General features: G+C 33.6%; 2 protein-coding genes across 3 annotated transcripts; one reads left to right on the top strand and one right to left on the bottom strand.

Annotated features, from left to right (window-relative positions):
* Positions 1-1,894: 1,894 nt before the first annotated feature.
* Positions 1,895-6,265, bottom strand: LOC149898498 (juvenile hormone epoxide hydrolase-like). Of its 2 annotated transcripts, XM_090115180.1 has the most exons (9): positions 6,167-6,265; positions 4,709-4,888; positions 4,469-4,608; positions 4,220-4,307; positions 3,881-4,045; positions 3,645-3,791; positions 3,031-3,232; positions 2,452-2,686; positions 1,895-2,141 (listed from the first exon to the last, which is right to left on the bottom strand). In XM_090115180.1, the coding sequence occupies exons 2-9, from the start codon at positions 4,886-4,888 to the stop codon at positions 1,913-1,915; spliced, it is 1,386 nt and encodes a 461-aa protein (XP_089971306.1). In that variant the 5' UTR covers positions 6,167-6,265; the 3' UTR covers positions 1,895-1,912. The 2 variants fall into 2 exon arrangements, with proteins under 2 accessions (XP_089971306.1, XP_089971307.1); XM_090115181.1 differs by lacking the exon at positions 3,645-3,791.
* Positions 6,266-11,539: 5,274 nt separating this feature from the next.
* Positions 11,540-19,176, top strand: LOC149898497 (juvenile hormone epoxide hydrolase-like). Its single transcript, XM_090114908.1, has 9 exons — positions 11,540-11,641; positions 14,531-14,710; positions 15,140-15,279; positions 15,777-15,864; positions 16,374-16,538; positions 16,925-17,071; positions 17,603-17,807; positions 18,212-18,446; positions 18,951-19,176. The coding sequence occupies exons 2-9, from the start codon at positions 14,531-14,533 to the stop codon at positions 19,174-19,176; spliced, it is 1,386 nt and encodes a 461-aa protein (XP_089971034.1). The 5' UTR covers positions 11,540-11,641.
* The last annotated feature ends 1,199 nt before the right edge of the window (positions 19,177-20,375 follow it).

The following is a 20,375-nucleotide window of genomic DNA, read 5'->3' as shown; positions in this document are numbered from 1 at the left end:
GATATATGGATTACAATTAACCTAACTTAAAATTTATTTTCAAAATATTAGTCTTATATTTTACCTATACCTATGATAAAAATGAATCGCTAAAGCTCGAGAAGGAATCGACCAATTTTATTCGGTTATTTTCGTTACGGGTACAGCTGGTTCTTATGAAGAGAAATCACGACAAAGGGGCAATAGGGCATAAAAACGTCTTCTAGGGCAGGATAATAATATAAACTTAATATAAACTTACGATTTCATTTTTCAAACCGGTTGATCTTATTAACTTCGACCTTCAACCAACGCTCTCATAAGTGAATGCTAATTGACGTTCACTCTATTTCACGAAATAAATAAAACGAAATCGCTTCGATTTGTTATCATTTTATTATAATGTTATGCTTAAGTCTGACCCGCACTACTTTGTTATCAAAAGGGCAACTGCAACATTTTTCATTGCAGCGAGCCATTACCTACGCAATGTCGACTAGTCGCTGGCGACTCAGTCTCTCGGCGACCAAAACAGAGAAACTAGGGCCAGAAAACCAAGCCGAGCGACAGTATTCTAAGTACATTCGTGCAGAATCCGGTCCCTTCGTACGAACTTAGTTCGAACTTTGTACACTTATCAACGATCCTTGCTGAGAGGCCTCGATCTTACACACACTTTAGGTCCCCACATTTTGTTGTTTCAATATATTTTATTCTTAAGTCTGCATTTTTATTTGTTATTTTTATCTATATTTTCTTTAATGTGTTACCTAATAAGTTATAAAAAAAATATAGGTATATTCGATAGGCTTTATCGCTATTAGCTATTTATTTAATCAATCCTAATAAAGTTTGAGCATAGTGACGAAATAATTTGGAAAATCCAAAAGTGCACGCCTCATAATTTTTTTTTAATAAATATTTATTAATTATTATTTTTGTTTATTTAATAACAATTAAACCACATCGAATCAGACCCTGAAAAATGAAAGGGTTCTATTCCTGAGCATACTCAAGCGTAAGAGAAAAAAAAGACTCGATTAGTAAAGTATTTCGGTCGCTATCGTGTTAACAAGAAAAAGGATCCGCACATACAGACACACGGACGTCCAAGACAGAACTTTTTTAAACTGTTTTTTAACTAGTTTAAATAACAAAAATGACATCAAAAATATCATGAACGTTAAAAATAGTGTTTTTTCTTAATATGTGTGTGTATGTATTATCTTACAAGTGCAATGTATGATACATAAAGACATTTTAAGTTTGAAAAATCTGATGTTTTGCGCGAAGTGACAGTAGTACCCACCTCAACGCTTCGCTTATGAGGCGTGCAATATAGACAGACTGCTAAAATCTGTTCATAGCGGACCTCTACTGTTGATGTATTTTTGTTATTATTGTTTGTTGTTCAAAAAAGGAAAGAATTCAGATTCATACTCAGTACTATTTTATTGTAAAACTCTTTCTTAGTTGAGTTAAGAAACCAGTAACTTCTTATAGAACAGCAGTTCTAATTTTGGATAGCATAAAAGTGAAGAACTTTCATAAGAAGCTTTTTGACGTCACTTTTGTAGTTGTAGTCGTAAGATTGTAAAAACGGTAAGATTATAAACTAACTAGTGAGATTGCAAGTTGTCGAAAAATAGTGACATTCGCTAATATTTTATGGTTATGTTGTTGTGCGAATCTATCGTATTTACGTATTATGCGAAGATTTTATAATGCTACAGGTTACAATTTTAGAGTGACATAGTAATTACATATAAATAAAATTCCTGCTAAATTCCATGTTACTTCTGGTATCCATGTTTGTTATCGTTGATCTTATCATGTTTGTTAAACAATGTGCTTAACCTGCCTGTTATGATAAGTTTTTAATAAAGAGGAGTAAGTTGTACAAATAAAACGCATATTTTACAACAAAATTTATTTACAACTCAGTTCGACTAAATTGCTTGTGCCAATTCCTGAACGAAGCGATGGATGTCAAAACGTCCTTAGCAAAAACATCAGGTAACTCCATAGCAAAGAAGTGACCTCCATCTTCAAGGACAGTAACTTTTAGAAGGTTGGTGTATTTTGACTTCAAGATCCATTCTGGTTCGTAGAATAGCTCATACTTCGGCTGGAGAATGCTGGTTGGGACTGGGATTGGTATTCTGGAAATATATTATATGGAGATTGTTATTACTTTTTCATCAATATTGGTTGGCTCTTACAGAGCTAGTAAGTGATACATCACTTACTAGCTTATTCATATACATATGAATAAGTTATTAGCATTTATAAAAGAAGGATTATGGGTCGTCTGAATATTTTTTAGGATATATTTGAATAATTTAGATTATTTAAATTTTAAAACCATAAAAAAATACCTGATGTCTAGAGAAATAAAGTAAAATGTAATTAATCATTAATTTCACGACAAAACTCAAACCACAAAGTCTACAAAATATAAAAACGACTCACTCATCGAGGCTTAACCCCAGGAAACGTATAGTGTTCGTTTCAGCATACAATCTCATAGATGTTGTCATGCTACGAGACACCCAGTAGACCATAACATTGTCAATAAGTCTCTCCTTGGTGTAGTGCTGCGTGTGACCGCCATCAGGCTTCGAGCGGTATTCCGGTTTGGTCCAGGTCGAGAATTTCTCTATAATATATGCTGCTAATCCTGCTGGTGATTCAGCGAGAGCTACGCCTGATCGGATAACAAAATATTCAACGTTAATGGTTTTGTTTTTGGTAAGTAAAAGTAGATTAAAGAATTTATTCCACACAAAAGTCAGTCTATATTTATGCAGTACTAGATTTCCGCCCGCGGCTTCTCCCGCGTTTTCAAAGGAAAACCCGCATAGTTCCCGTTCCCGTGGGATTTCCGGGATAAAACCTATCCTATGTGTTAATCCAAGTTACCCTCTATATGTGTGCTAAATTTCATTGTAATCGGTTCAGTAGTTTTTACGTGAAAGAGTAACAAACATCCATTCATCCATACAAACTTTCGCCTTTATAATAGTATTAAGATATTGTACAGTTTATTACCAGCAGTATCAGGTTTAGTAGCTTGCAAATGGAAATAACCCATTTCCTGCAATACAAAGCTGAAGTGTGCTCCCAAGGGATACATCCTATCGGCCAAATCAGATCTGACCACTAGAGGTGGATATATTGAGCCCATGAGTCGAACGATCGATGACCACGCAGTTGCTAGTAGAGCAAAATTCGCGTGGTAGCCTAATACTTCCTGAAATTTTATTGTATGAAAATATCATGTAGTTTAAAATAGGGGAGAAATTATATTACTTTAAAACATCGTGATATCCCTATTATGGATAAATATTTTTTTAAGTAACGGAGAAATGGTTATTAATTGATAATTTAAGTATGTAATCTTTAATTAATCCTATTATGGATATTATAGAGGTTTTCATATGCCCTTTGTTTTCGCTTTTTACCATTCGACTTATACAATCTTATATATAAAAATGAATCGCAAAATGTGTTGGTAAGCGCATAACTCGAGAACGGCTGAACCGATTTCGATAATTCTTTTTTTATTATATTCCTTGAAGTACAAGGATGGTTTTTATGTAGAGAAAACGTAAACATGTACCACGGGCGAAGCCGGGGCGGACCGCTAGTAATTCTATAAATACCTTTGGAAAGAATGTGGCCATAACATTGCCTACAACAGCGCCAGCATCTCCGCCTTGGACGTAGTATTTCTTGTAACCGAGTCTATACATTAGGTTTCTCATTACAATGGCCATTTTATCAGGTCCAAGACCTGGTCGGACTGCACCCTACACGACAAATAAATGTTTAATATTTACCTTATAATTGATGCGTCATATATCTTGGTGGAACAAGTACAATGAAATAAAAATCTCACACTAGAAAAGCCATAACCAGGCAGGCTAGGTATAATCAGCTCGACTGCGAAATCTCTGTCCTTATTCGCAGCAGTGAAGAATGGTATAGAATCATAGAACTCCAGGAAGCACCCTGGCCATCCATGCAGTAAAATCAATGGAACGACCTCAGTGCCAGGTGAGACCTGATTAAAAATGAAGTATTTAGTAGTATATGAAAAATATTGATCAAACGAAGAATAGGATCGTTACATCGCCGTTTTCTGACATTCAAACTACTTAGTAATTAATTACTAAGTAGAATTAATTAATTTCACTTCGGTAAAAATAATTCTTGATAACAAGAATGGAAAACTTACCTCTGGAGTTACTCTGACGAAGTGTATGTCCAATCCTTGAATATTCGTTTTGTAATGTTTATATTGGTTAATGTACTTTTCACGATCGCTGCAAAACAAATTAGACGAATTATAAAATAATGATTTTCTAGGTAACCACACCCTTGTTTCAAAACAAGAAACAATGCTCCTTATAAAATTTACCCAAAATTTGAAAACTTTTCACAAAGCAAGGCAAAACGTAAAGATTTTAAATCCTGTAATACTAACCTGAATGGATATTCCTCCTCCCAATACTTCAGCCAGGACTCCAGTTCTTTGCTATTGAAGCCATATTCAAAAGCGATACCTTCTAATGGCGGAGTGAGCGGGCGATGGGCGCGTAGACGATCCTTGATGTCTTTTACGATCTTAAAGTTTAAAGCATAATTTTATTTCTAATCTATATGCAATACAAAACAATATAGTTACACAATGAATGCAAAGTATGTTTCAAGAAGATATTCTTACCGAATTACTGAACTCCACTTGGAAAGGTACGATACTGTCATTGTACTTGGATTTCGCGAGCTTCGGTCCCCACCACTCTTCCAGGTCGATGTCTGGTAGTGGAGGGGGGCTTTTGAAGTAGAAGTACAGTATTGGCGCAGAAACACCGGCCAAGATGATGAAAAGTATCAACCGTATCATCTAGAAAAGGATAAAATACCGTGTATAGCAGATCTTCCATAACAAGATTTATTTAAATTAGACTTAGAGCTTTTAAATTCGCTTATTTTTTAAGTGAAACTTCTTTACGCGTGTTGAGAGTAAAATTTCAAGGTCGCGTAATAGTAATACCGTCACGTCGTGGAGCGAGGCGACGATTTTAGTGTCTTGCTAAAGAAGTTTCACTTCTGATATGTGTGCTCGGCATACACGATTTAGATTTCACGTGATTCAGAATCACGAATTAGATTTCATCGATTCTTACAGAGATTTCTTCTTAGGAAACCATTTAAAATAAACTGAGTAAGCTACCATAATGATCAAAATTATGAACGATTTTAGTCCACTATTACAGGCCAAGGCCATTTTTGGTTCGGGAACATGCCGATGTCATCGTGATGTTTTTCTTTTCCGCTTTTAGCAGTAATTACCTACTTAAGATTAAACTCCCAGTTGGTCTTCATATAATCAGATATCATGATTGATTATTATTGATTAACTTTGATGACAGATATGATAGTATTTTGAAAATAAATGCAATCCATACTAATATTATAAATGCGAAAGTAACTCTGTCTGTCTGTCTGTTACTCAATCACGCCTAAACTACTGAACCAATTTGCATGAAATTTGGTATGGAGATATTTTGATACCCGAGAAAGGACATAGGCTACCTTTTATTGCGAAATATGTACCACGGGCGAAGCCGGGGCGGACCTCTAGTAATATAATAAATTCACAAAGGATAATGTTTATACATCCTTTGTTTAAAAAGCAAGGGAAAATAAAACCTTATAACAATAATATTTTATCGTGACAAATATTAAAACTTTTACTTTATTGGCAACTATGATAATAATTTAACCAGAAATTCTTGGTATAATACAAAATGCCGGGCATTTCTATACTGACGAAGCTTTTTAATTTGCCTGCATCATTATGAGTGACAGCTTTTCAAACGAACTTGCAACTACTATTCCACACCTGTAGCACCCTGTACCTGTAGGTATGCAAATTACGAACTTCAATTATTGAATTATTATTTTTATACTAACAGCAAAGTTTCATGTGTCCATCTATAAAATTGATCAATAAATATGAAAAAGTATGAAAATTTCACGCCCTTAGAAAGGGAATGTCTAAAAATACTCGCTCAGTGCTCCCATTCCTAAGAAACCTTCTATACAAAAAATTATATTTTTCCATTTTTCCCAATAAAATATATGTATTAATAGGTATAAATATTTACACATAACTTACGATTTATGAATGAACCTTTGCTATCTCGTTTCCACTTCACCAACGCTCACACGAGTGAGAGAGACAAAAAATACCGAAATCACATTAACGTTCACTCTATATAGCCTAATATTTCAAACTGAATTTATTTGATAACTTTTATCACATTATATAAGAAATAACTTTTAATCTGAATGAATAAGATCGTTATTCGTATCTATGACGGTATATTTTATTCTCCCTAAGAATCCACATAAGACCTTGTGTGAATAAATTAAAAAAGTGCTGCGTCATGCTGAATATGGGATATTTTTAGATTTACATAATAATATTATGTCACCGTAAGATTGTAATCTGTCAAAAAGTGTGAAACAAACAGTCAATTAAACGCATTTTTTGGTAGATTATAATCTATCGATGTAAATTAAATAATCTACCTATGTATGTAAAATCGATCAATAATGAAAAGGGGGTAGGTTAGATTCGGTTTATTTAAAAACATATATAACTAGCTGTTCGCATCCCCCCATATAAATAAATAATATCTGAAATGGATAATTTGATCATTGTTGGTAGAACATGATGAATAAACAATACAATATTATGTTTACCTACCATTTATTAAAAAAAATTAAAACAATTACATACAAAGAAATAATTACACACATTCAAAAACAAGTAGTAAATATCCTTAAGTAATTAAAATAGCAATATTAAAAAAAAACTTTTTTTTTACTTCACTGCATTCAATTTTTCTTCGTATTATAGGTATCAAAAATAATTAAAACATTATCACTAGTGTAATAGATGCTATATTCTATAGTTAATACTAGGGTTGTTGAGGATTCCTCTTCCGCTTCCTCATAATGCGGAAGTTCCGCAATATTTTGGGTTCCTCTACCGTTACCGCATCCTCAAAAATGAAAATAAAAAAATCCTCTTCCGCTATCGCTTCCTCAAAATTTAGAGGAAATTTATGAGGATGCTGATCCGATCGGGCGGCGAATTTACAAAGCCTATTTAAACTATGTATTTGAGTTACGAGTCGGACTCTACTAACGAACAAGAGTAGAGTCTTACCGCCATATTTATATCTGCGCCTAACACTTATCTCTAAACATAATAATATAACATTTTCTCTCATACTCAGAAGAAACATATTTTACCAAATAATGTTTGTCAAAAGTCAATTTGAATTAAAAAACAAACAGGTTGTTTAAGCTTACATAATATTAATATCTACCAGTTAGTTCTTTTTTTGTGGAAATCGCCTAATGTCGCTTCTGGCACTGATATAGATTAGGTTTTTTTCTGTGGGTTTTTTCGAGTAATATGCATAAACAAAAGCTCATCTGAGTCCGGCTCGTGACTCAAATAGGTACTTACAGGCTTTGTAAATTCGCGATCGGGCGAGCTAACCTCCCCTAACCATGTAGAGATAGGAGAATGGCTTTTGTTTTAATTTTTAATTTTAAAAGTTTTTGTTTTTTAATTTTGATTATAATTTCCTATCATCCTTATCCTCATCCGCTTCCTCTTCCGCTTCCTCATCCGCATCCTCTTCCTCAAAAAAATATCCTCTTCCTCATCCGCATCCTCTAAATTTGTGTATGAAAATTCCTCTTCCTCCTCCTCTTCCTCATAATCACTTCCTCAACAACCCAAGTTAATACCCGTACTAATTATACGTAATATATAACAATACCTTCATAATTAATAACAAAATTTTCAGAAAACCCCTCCCTCCTCTTATTTCCTACGTTTAATACGTCATTAAACATAACTGCTTACTAGCTGCAAAGATATATGTAATTATTTGTACAATTAATTTATACACTACTAGCTTTCCGCCTGCGGCTTCGCCCGCTTTGAACCTAATAATTAATTATATACTAAAATCTTCCTCTTAAATCACTCTATCTAATACAAAAAACCGCATCAAAATCCGTTGCGTAGTTTTATAGACTACAAGCCCGCATAGGACAAAAATATGGATCAAATGAACCACCAGGGGACATATCTAGAACGATAGCAGAGCAAAAAATAATAAGATTCATCACTATGCCGTCACTTGTAAGCTGTCCAACTGAGTGCAGATGAGAATTGAAAAGTACAGGTAGACTCGGTAAATTTTGGTCATATATTTTTGTACGGCATTCTTAACCATCGATAGATCCATTAAAAATAATAAGAAACCGCTCAGTGCCGTACAAAAATGGTGGTCCACCAAGTCGGAATTTTTATTTAATTTCCGAGAGTTACCGGGGGTAAATTTGGTCATTTGACCATGTACGGCATCTGTGTCATACTATTGCTATACTGCTTTTAATCCATTATTCCGCAACGCCGTACAAAAATCATGGGGACAAGGGGAAAAAATCGAGAGTTGTAATCCCCTCTCTTTCCCCACTCCAGGGGGTCATTTGACTAAGTACGGCTTCGGTTCCAAAACATTATCTAGCACTCAAAAGTACTATTAAAAGCAATGCCGTCAAAAAATAATTGTTCTTTTAAATGTATACCAATAATCATCTTAATTTCATCGAATTCTTAATATAAAGAGCTGTAAGGTCATTTGACCCTGTACGGGAACTTTTTTTTTAACATGATATTGTAAAATTCAATTGTTGTATAGTATTGCCGTTCAAAAGAAACCGTTCTAAAAAAAGTTATAGAGAAATGCAAAACCAGAAATTTTGTTAAAGTTTAAACATCGTAGATTAATGAAATATAATAGTTTTCTACACTTTATCCGTTGTTTTAAATAGTATTAACATAGATAAATTAGGAAAAAACGATGCCATACATTTTTGTGCAGACCACATCTTTAAGGCTGATGAAAGCGACGAAAGCTACAATTTTAAGGGTGCTTTATGGCCATTTGATACAGTACGGCATTAACATATTTTTACCCAACTACGGCAAAGCAAAAGGAGGGTTATGGTTGTTTACAGGTCATGTATGTATGTTCATCTATTCCCTCGTAACTTCTAAACTACTTATCAGAATTCGACAAATGACATATCATAGAAGCGTCTGAATTGTTCACTGGATAACCAGCGACCAGCTAGCTAAAGGCTATATGGGGTTTCACAAAATCTAATGTGGCGCCCTCTAGCGGACAAAACATACAGAGTAAAAAAATAAAGTTAAGATAAATATGCAGTGTTTGGTATCATTTGAAAGCGCTTTACTTGTACATTTTGAATATGTATATATTACTAGCATTTGCTTGTGACTTTACCTGTATTCATGGACTGATTGCATATAATTCACATCTTTTCGTTCATAGCTTTTTTATTAGTTCATCAATTTAACGGAGTCCATTCCACCTGACTCCGACTTTCCAAGGTGATAATTAACCACCTCGAGCTTCTTAATATTAATGTATATTTATATTTTATTTTAAAAATATAAAGCAAACATTTCGTTATATGGATTTTTTTCTTTCTCAGATTTTTCCCCTTTGAACCAACGAAAATGTACGGCACATGAAAAAATATTATCTATGCATAAAATACTTTAAAAATAAATTTATTTCGTGTTGTGTCAAATGACCCCCTGGAGTGGGGAAAGAGAGGGGATTACAACTCTCGATTTTTTCCCCTTGTCCCCATGATTTTTGTACGGCGTTGCGGAATAATAGATTAAAAGCAGTATAGCAATAGTATGACACAGATGCCGTACATGGTCAAATGACCAAATTTACCCCCGGTAACTCTCGGAAATTAAATAAAAATTCCGACTTGGTGGACCACCATTTTTGTACGGCACTGAGCGGTTTCTTATTATTTTTAATGGATCTATCGATGGTTAAGAATGCCATACAAAAATATATGACCAAAATTTACCGAGTCTACCTGTACTTTTCAATTCTCATCTGCACTCAGTTGGACAGCTTACAAGTGACGGCATAGTGATGAATCTTATTATTTTTTGCTCTGCTATCATTCTAGATATGTCCCCTGGTGGTTCATTTGACCCATATTTTTGTCCTATGCGGGCTTGTAGTCTATTAAAGATTTAGGCATACATATGGACATAGGGAAATAGGGACAGAAAAAGCGACTTTGTTTTATACTATGTAGTGAAATGTAACCTGTGTTGTGTCCTTCCCAATATTTTTATCCTGACTATTAATAATTCTCTTGTCTTCTGTAATACCTTCCTTCCCTGGCGCAATCAAATTCCTGAATTTGCCGCAATTTCGTCTGCAAATAATACTGCCTGCGGAGAATCTTCAAATCCTTTCCAAAGAAAAAGGTTTTATTACAATGCGTTCTTATTTTATATTCCTCGTTTTCCTCATTGCCATATCTCAAATATTCTACGTCTTCAGGTCTTCTTGTTTCATCGTATGGTGTTTTGAGAGCTGGGAGTCGACGAGACAAAAGGCTAATAGAGATTCACATTTGATTGCTAGACCAGAATTCTCCTTGTTCGTGAGCAGACCGTGGTTCTTTTGCCACTCCAGTACTTCGCAAAGTAAACCTATATACCTGTAAAGTGTTACCTGTAAGTATTATTTGCAGACGAAATGGCGGCAAATGACGTTCAGGAATTTGACAGGAGAAAAGAATGAGAATACAATAATTTGCTGATGATTGCGACAGAGTAGGAAGACAATATAAATGGTTGTGATAATAAATTAAAATTATGGAAGGAAAGTGGGAAATGAGTAGGATAAGACTTTTTTAATAATAGTTCCGTTTAATTTATTTTTAAATATTATTCAACTGCGCGCTTCAAAAGAAGCTTCTTTCCGCGCACGAGTTTATGGAACGAACTTCCTCATGCGGTGTTTCCAAACGGTTACGACTTAGGGACCTTCAAAAAAGAGCGTACTCCTACCTTAAAGGCCGGCAACGCACTAACAATGTCCCCGGCATTGCTGGTGCCTATGGGCGACGCAGAGCACTTAACATCAGGTGACGCGTCTGCTCTGTTGCCTCCTCTTATATAAAAAAAAAAAAAAAAAATATATTATGCAATAATTAGGTAAATAATATGTATTGTGAATGCTTTTTAATTAGTAAAATATGGTGTGTTTTTGGCATCTCTTCTTTGGTCCATGTATTAAATAATTAATTTAAGATTATGATTTTGAAATTTACAGGATATTTAAACAAAAAAAATCTTGGTATTATAATAAAACATCGAGAAAACAGCGAAAAACATTATTCAGAGTGATACAGCAAGTTTTTTTTTAATTTAGACACGTGGTTTTGTACTGGCGCTTAAAAAGTATAAGCTGCAAAACATCTTATGTACGAAATACCCAGTATTTGAAAAGTGACCTTATCTAATAGAGGTTATGGGTCATTTTCGGCCACATTAAAAGTTATGTAACTTATATAATTTGATAACAAAAATAATCAAAGCGCTTCAGTTTTAGTTATAAGGTGATACAGGGTGCACGGTAATCAGGTGTATTTTGTCTCTGTCACTCAAATGAACTTGGGTGAAGTTAAAGCGAGATAACAAAAGTTTGAAATCGTAAGTTATAATGTTTTTTTTTTTATAATTATTGAAAAATGATTTAATTAATTATGTGGCATTATTGTAGAGTGGTTAGATTTTAACCATTAAAAGCTCAAAGCCGCAGACTTATTTATTTGAAATTTGAATGCAGATCAGGTAACAAAATATGTTTTATATGTATGTACAATTTTTTTTAAAGTCTCGGGAATAGTAAATTATGTATTTATTTTATTAGTACATTTTGTCATAAAAATATTCATAACGGACTTTTCAGTCATAAAATGTTCTGAAAGTATAATTGAAATATGTAAGTTCCGTAGTACTAGTTCATCGTTGCTTATGGAAATCGATTGAATAATAATAATTATTTTTTTATAGACAAACAATTATGCATGATAATTTTTACTTTATTACTAGCGGTCCGCCCCGGCTTCGCCCGTGGTACATATTTACGTTTTCACTACATAAAAACCATCCTCGTACTTCAAGGAATATAATAAAAAAAGAATTAACGAAATCGGTTCAGCCGTTCTCGAGTTATGCGCTTACCAACACATTTTGCGATTCATTTTTATATATAAGATTATTATAAAGTAAAATGAAGAATTACATTAAATTCTTAATTTACATAGAATAAAGTTGAAACCAAATAAAAAATCTTTTTCTTAAGAAACCGGTAACTAGGTAGGTAGTAGGTACATTACAGAATAACATTTGTGTTGATAAACATGAGCCGAAATACTAAATTTTTTTATATTTACATACATTAGAATCAAATTACTTTAATGATCATGAATCGTATTATCACAGACTAATCTTCTTATATATAAAAATGAATCGCAAAATGTGTTGGTAAGCGCATAACTCGAGAACGGCTGAACCGATTTCGATAATTCTTTTTTTAGGGTTCCGTAGCCAAAATGGCAAAAACGGAACCCTTATAGTTTCGTCATGTCCGTCTGTCCGTCTGTCCGTCTGTCCGTCTGTCACAGCCGATTTACTCGGAAACTATAAGTACTACAGTGATGAAATTTGATGGGAATATGTGTTGTATGAACCGCTACAAAAATATGACACTAAATAGTAAAAAAAAGAATTGGGGGTGGGGCCCCCCATACATGTAACTGAGGGATGAAATTTTTTTTTTCGATGTACATACCCGTGTGGGGTATCAATGGAAAGGTCTTTTAAAATGATATAAAGTTTTCTAAAAAACATTTTTCTTAAAGTGAACGGTTTTTGAGATATCAGCTCTCAAAGTCGTAAAAAGTATGTCCCCCCCCTCTATTTTTATAACTACGGGGTATAAAATTCTAAAAAAAATAGAGGTGATGCATGCTAATTAACTCTTTCAACGATTTTTGGTTTGATCAAAGTATCTCTTATAGTTTTTGAGATAGGTTGATTTAACTGTAATTTATTATATTTGCTGCTACGGAACCCTTTGTGCGCGAGCCCGACTCGCACTTGGCCGGTTTTATTATTATATTCCTTGAAGTACGAGGATGGTTTTTATGTAGAGAAAACGTAAATATGTACCACGGGCGAAGCCGGGGCGGACCGCTAGTAATAAATAATAATATACTACGTATACAAGTATTATTATAAAACAAAACAGATCGTTCTGACCTTGACCCATGATAAAAAATATCCATCGTCATTCAGGAGCCATTTATCTCGTTGATGAAAGAATTATCAATTTATTTTGTAGAGTTGATCTTTGTCCATACCTTTAAAAGTGAAGTCCCATGTCCCCTAGTGGGGTAAGGGGCAGATGCATAATATTTATTTTTCAGCCGATTTTCTTTAGGGACTTCTGTGCCCTGCCAGACTGAGACAATTTTTTTTACACCTATACCTTTGGTCTCTACAAAAAATTTAATAAAAAAGAAGAGTTTGTTTTATAGTATACTCATAACAAATAAATTTATATAGTTAGTTATTATAGTATACTCATAACAAGAATATTTATGTAATAATAAATGTAATTAGTATGTTCCCATTATTTCATTTTAGCTGCAAAAATTAACCATTCAATATAATTTTTTTATATATAAAAAAACGGACCGGAAGGAAAACGGTATTTTCTACTATGCCGACTAGAGTATCAATTACGTAATCGAGTAGAGTCCCTAATGATAAAATATTATTAATTACTAGTGGTCCGCCCCGGCTTCGCCCGTGGTACATATTTCGCAATAAAAGGTAGCCTATCTCCTTTCTCGGGTATCAAAATATCCCCATACCAAATTTCATGCAAATTGGTTCAGTAGTTTAGGCGTGATTGAGTAACAGACAGACAGACAGAGTTACTTTCGCATTTATAATATTAGTATGGATTATAAAATCTATATAATATTCCCATTGATAACAATTTTTATTTTTATTATTTATCTTTTGTTTGATAAAACTTATCATAGACACGTGGTTGTAGCTCATTCAATTTTAATTCAGTCATTCATTGGCTTAGATTTATGTGTTGTTTATAAAAGTGTAATGTGAAAAGTTAATATGTGTATAGCGATTATTATAGGGGCATTTGTGAAATATAAGGTAGATAATTAATTGTTCTAAATTCTGTAATTATCTATTTGTGTATTGACTAATTCAGTTCTTACCTTTTATAGCGATTTTTTTCAACTTTGCCGAGTAAGTTTCAATGGATAGATTCTTAAAATTGAAGACTATTGTGTGGGAATCGTTAATATTATAGAAGAATATTTTACTTATTTATTTACGTTAATTAAGATTTTCATGCATAGTTGTTAGTATACCTTATAATATGCCGATTCAAAAGCACTTCTAAAATAAGTCTAACTTAATAATTGAGTATTAAGCTGAAATGATTACCTACTGAAAAAAATCTTTGCATTAATTCCACTTATACGTATTTCATCTTTCTAGATGTTACGCTTGATACTCCTAACCATCTTAGTGGGTGTTTCTGCTCCAATACTGTACTTCTACTTCCAAAGCCCCCCTCCACTACCAGACATCGACCTGGAGGAGTGGTGGGGGCCCAAACTCGCTAAATCCAAGTATAATGACAGTATCGTACCTTTCCAAGTGGAGTTCAGTAATTTGGTAAGAGATTGTTATATTGAAGGAACTGAAAATTGAATTCAGGGTCGTATGTCGCACAGGAATGGGAAGTGGCCGAAGCAGCGGGTGGAAAGCTAGTATTATGTAAATTGTCTACCAATCTCTACGACTCTACATAGTATAAAATAAAGTCGCTTCTCGCTGTCTATAGCTACATTATACTTGATATTATATTTAAAACTACGCAACGGAATTTTATGCGGTGTTTTTGATGGATACAGTGGTTAAATACTAAGGTTTTCAATTTATTATTTGTCAAGTTTGAGACAAAGCGAGCGCAGCTGCAAGCCGAAATCACGAGATCTATTATAAAAGCCATCATAGTATATACACTTTAATAGTGTAACTAATTTATATTATATATCACAAAGGTCATAGATTAGTTATAAGATTATGCTTTAAAACTTAAAGATCGTCAAAGACATCAAGGAACGTCTCCGAGATCGTCACCCGCTCACTCCGCCATTAGAGGGAATCGCTTTTGAATATGGCTTCAATAGCAAACAGCTGGAGTCCTGGCTGAAGTATTGGGTAGAGGAATATCCATTCAGGTTTGTAAATTGTATTCATAATTCTTTATTTACGTTAAACATGGTATTTTTAGATGTTACATTTTTACTTAGGTATAATGTAGGTTGTTTAGCCGTCATTAAAAAACAGCATGCAAATTTTATAATTGTATATAAATCAATGAGTCCAATTAAATTATCATTTCATTATTATTAATCATTTAAATATAAATTTCGTTAATTAATTAGTTGATTCTTTATAGGGTATGATTTCAAAGTTGGTGGCCACGCTCGAGCTCTAGGTAAAGCTTTCGAATTTTGCGTGAAGTTATATAGATGATAAATTATACTAAAAATGTAATAATCAAACATACATACTGTTCCTTGTTTCATATTATATGATTTAATCTACAGGATATAATGATTAAAAAAATTGAGTTCTGATGCTTAGGAAAGAACGATTGACAATTAAAAAAAAGCGAATAAGTAAAAAAAGACCAAAGGTCTATTAAATGTAATGTATCTTATTCGTTTTACAGCGCTCGTGAAAAATACATTAACCAATACAAACACTACAAGACAAACATTCAAGGATTGAACATACACTTCGTGAGAGTAACGCCAGAGGTAAACTATACAACTTTTCTTTCATATCATATAATTTTTCATTTTAATTTTCCTTTCCATAGAAATTTACAAAATTTCGCTTCAATAAGCTTTTAAAACAATAAGTTTTGCAGTATGTTCTTCATCAGCAGAGGAGATAAAATTAGAAGATTTTTCTGTTATTTTGAAGCGTTTTCATCCAAGCTTTTATATTTTAGCCATCGATTTTATGATGCTCGTGAATATGCTTATTATTTTGCGGGATTATGAAATTATTATAAGAGACGCTAAATAGCCAAACTTTAAACTATATCAGGAAAACAAATGAAATTATAAATTGAATAAATCAGAATATCTTTTCATGAAGCACATTTCACCTAAATTTTTATAGTAAACCTTATTAATTTTATGATCTGCATGCTTGTTATTTTGCGAGATTAAGCCATAAAAACAGATGAAACTATCCCTTCGTCTAAGCCCTTCGTGCTACGGAACTTTATTATTTACTCTGTAAATTTAATATTTTTCAGGTCCCTGCAGGTAAAGAGGTGGTACCACTGCTGCTACTGCACGGCTGGCCAGGCTCCTTCCTGGAGTTCTATGACGCTATACCACTCCTCACTGCTGCGAATAAGGACAGGGACTTCGCAGTCGAGCTGATCATACCCAGCCTGCCTGGTTATGGCTTTTCTAGTGTGAGTTCTTTTATGTACCTTAGTTTATAGGTAGAAATATAAAAATCCTAACGATAAATAATTAGCTCCGACTACATTCCGTGAAAATGGAAAAAGCAATGATTGCGCACCAAATCGAACGCTATTTAATGAATAAGAATAAGTTGTATAGAAAATAATCGATCATAATATTCTAAATAATTTGTTAATCAAAATTAAAGATGCCTTACTAGCTATACTCTAGCAGACGTTGTTATTCCCTATTGCACTTTTTTCGTCCTTTCTCTCCATAAGAATTTCAATAGGTAATGTTCAAAAATTTGCTTGATTTCTCGAGTTTTTCGCTTGGCAACATTTTTAGCGATTCATCTTTATTATATAGATTTATAAACTTAATATTTTAACAGGGTGCAGTCCGTCCTGGCCTAGGAGCTGATAAGATGGCCATAGTGATGAGAAACCTTATGTCAAGACTCGGTTATAAGAAGTACTACATCCAGGGTGGAGATTGGGGAGCAATTATCACCAGCATTATGACTACTTTCTTCCCAAATGTAAGAAACAATGAAAATGAAACTCAAAAATAAAACGAATTATTCGTGTAAGCTTTTACAATTTTTTTTACAGCTTTATTTTTTTACTATGTACCACCGACTCGGAATATTGATTCTACCAAGAAGAATCGGCAAGAACTTCGATTAACCTACAAATAGCGAATGAGGATTAATTGAAAATAGAATAAGTAGACGATTTCGTTTGATATTTTTTTGAAGTGAAACTTCTTTATCGGGGTTGGACAAAAATTTAGTGTAACATTTTTGCGTTACGCCGTACGCGTGACATTTTTGCGTTACGCCGTACGCGTGACATTTTTGCGTTACGCCATACTCGTGACATTTTTAAGGTCATAAAGAAGTTTCACTTCTTACGTGTGTACTCTAGTACATGCATACATTTTTTTTAAGTTAGTTTTTCTCTTTTAAACGAAGCAGTCTTCTGAAACTTTAACATATTATATTATGACTTAATGATTTGAGCGTTTTTCATAGATACTTTAGCATTTAAAACCAATCTTAACATTCTAGGAAATACTAGGCTACCACACGAACATAGCCTTCCTTATGACGCACCCATGGTCTTCCATAGTTCGTCTCTTGGGCTCGATATATCCACCTCTAGTGGTCAGCTCTGACGTGGCTGATAGGATGTATCCTTTGGGAGAACACTTTAGTTACTTGCTGCAGGAGTCTGGATACCTGCATATACAGTCTACCAAGCCGGATACTATTGGTAAGATACAAATTTTATTGAGAGTAGAATTTCGTCCGATTTTGTCACCTACAAATCTTATAATTTAAGACTATTTTATTGCATTTATGCGTGAACGTTATTTTTAATAAACTTTTACAGTTTACACCATTAATTATTCCTATAAACCAATACAAATGATGCTATGATATATGCTACTACTTTAGAGAGCTTTCAACATGCTGATCATGTTGCTCAGTTTAATAACAGACGTATAGCGAGAAACGACAACATTTAAGATTACCAGCAACATTGTTTATCAACTGTTGCTCAACAAATGCTTTCCATGAATACTTGGCTTTTCTAAAATTCATTGTATATAAAACTACATGAACTCATAGAGTATAATGACAGATAATTTGCATTTTATTTTTATCCCCTCCCAGGCGTTGCGCTCGCAGACACTCCAGCAGGATTAGCAGCGTACATTCTAGAGAAGTTCTCAACGTGGACCAAACCGGAACACCGCTCGCAGCCCGACGGCGGGCTCACACAGCGCTTCACCAAGGAGCAGCTCATTGATAACGTGATGGTCTACTGGGTGACCAATAGTATCACGACGTCTATGAGACTGTATTCTGAGACGTTTAATAAGCGGTTCCTTGGACTGGGTCTTGATAAGTGAGTTATTTTTTGAGCTGTTTAGTGATAGACATTTTGATTTTAATGATTGGAAGTTCTTTTGAATGCTTTTTATTTGAATTACAAACAATACCTACTTTAAGGTTAATACATCGTTTAGACTTTAGTCTATTCATCAGTTGAAGACATTTATCAGATAATGATTAAGTTTAATAGAAATGCAAATACGTTGTTTTTATGTCTACTAGCTTTTCGCCCGCAGCTTCGCCCGCGTAGTCAAAGAAAAATCCGCATAGTTGCAGTTCCCGTGGTATTTTCAGGATAAAAAATATCCTATTAGTTACCAGTCTATGTGTTTGCCAAATTTTATGAAAATCGGTTAAGCAGTTTTTGCGTGAAGGAGAAACAAACAAACATACAAACTTTCCCATTTATAATACATATTAGTAGAAAGTAGGATATTCAAAGATTCATATGCTCGAATTGCGTCCCTTGCAGACACAATATTTGCACTATTCTTATATTTATATTCTTTACCTCCAGAATACCAACCCCAGTCCCGACCAGCGTTCTCCAAGCCAAGAATGAACTTACCTACGAACCCGAATGGGTCTTGAAAGTCAAATACCCAAACCTCCTGAAAGCTACTGCCATTGATGATGGAGGTCACTTCTTAGCTATGGAGTTACCTGATGTTTTTGCTAAGGACGTTCTTACATCGATCGTTTCGTTCAGGAATTGGCACAAGCATAGTAGGAGCGAGTTGTAAATAAAGTTTGAAAATATATTATGTTTTATTGGTTTTTTTCTTCCTCTGTGTTATGTTATTATTATGTTAATATCAGCATGAAAATTGAAAATACGTTTAGGATCTATGCTTTTCGCCTTTATAAAAATCGAGGCAAAAACGTTCACCCGTATTTTAATAAAGAATTGTGGCAGGTTTATCATTTAAATGTATAAACTATAATACATTTCAATTACAGATCATAAATATCTATATATAAATGTTTGTATGTATGTATGGTTTTCACGCATAAACTACTGGACCGATTTTGATGAAATTTGGCACAGATAATCTTTAGAGCCTGAAAAAGAACATAGGCATAAAAGGTATTTTATTGCGAAATATGTACCACGGACGAAGCCGGAGGGGACCGCTAGTTATATATAAAGAAATTAATACACTCCGCCTTTTAATGGCTTGGCAAATAAATTAACTAATAGAGATTGCCTTTCTTTTTGTAATTCAGTTACTACAGTACCTACTCATTAAAATGATTTAAATAAATAGATAATAATTAGTTTGATTAAAATTTGCAATATTTAATTTCTAATGAGAGTTTTCACTGCGTACTTCGTAGATTTAAAATTCAGCATTTCAAAATATAAAATCACTCTAAAAGCGCTAAAAATGTGACGACATAATAAAATGAGAAAAGAAGCAGGCGTTAGCTAGTCAAATATATTTACACTCCCCCGCCAACTTTTGCTCTAATTCTAAGAAAATAAAAAATAAGTACTTTCTCATCAATGGCTTAGCAGGCTTATAATCATTATACATAATATATGTACAAACAAACAATATCATTAACTTTATTATCTATTCACGCGCTAAACAAATGTAACACCTAATCTATAAAAATAAAATCTCACAAAATAATATCCAACCCGTTATGATAGAGTCATTATAGTCTGAGAGCTAGAGACATATAGTGATGTTTGTTTTAATAATCGCTGATTATATGCAGATTATGTGTATCGTAGATACAAGGTTAATCCAAATGTATGGCTTAATGGACTTTTTTATGTGATAGACTGACATACCAACATTAATAAATCGTGAAAATTTTCAACGTCTTTCAAGCTAAGTTTGTTTGCATTATTTAAAACTGTTAGACATTGGTATTAAAGACTCAGCTTATAAAAAAACACGCACCTACAACTAATAAGTTAACGAAATTAGTT

The sequence above is a fragment of the Colias eurytheme genome, chromosome 22 (genome assembly GCF_061535395.1).
Source record: "Colias eurytheme isolate Ceu_HAF_F1 chromosome 22, ilColEury1 Martin Lab GWU primary, whole genome shotgun sequence".
Taxonomy (NCBI): domain Eukaryota; kingdom Metazoa; phylum Arthropoda; class Insecta; order Lepidoptera; family Pieridae; genus Colias; species Colias eurytheme.
The sequence above is the reverse complement of the archived record's forward strand: the minus strand, read 5'-3'. Positions and strand labels throughout refer to the sequence as shown.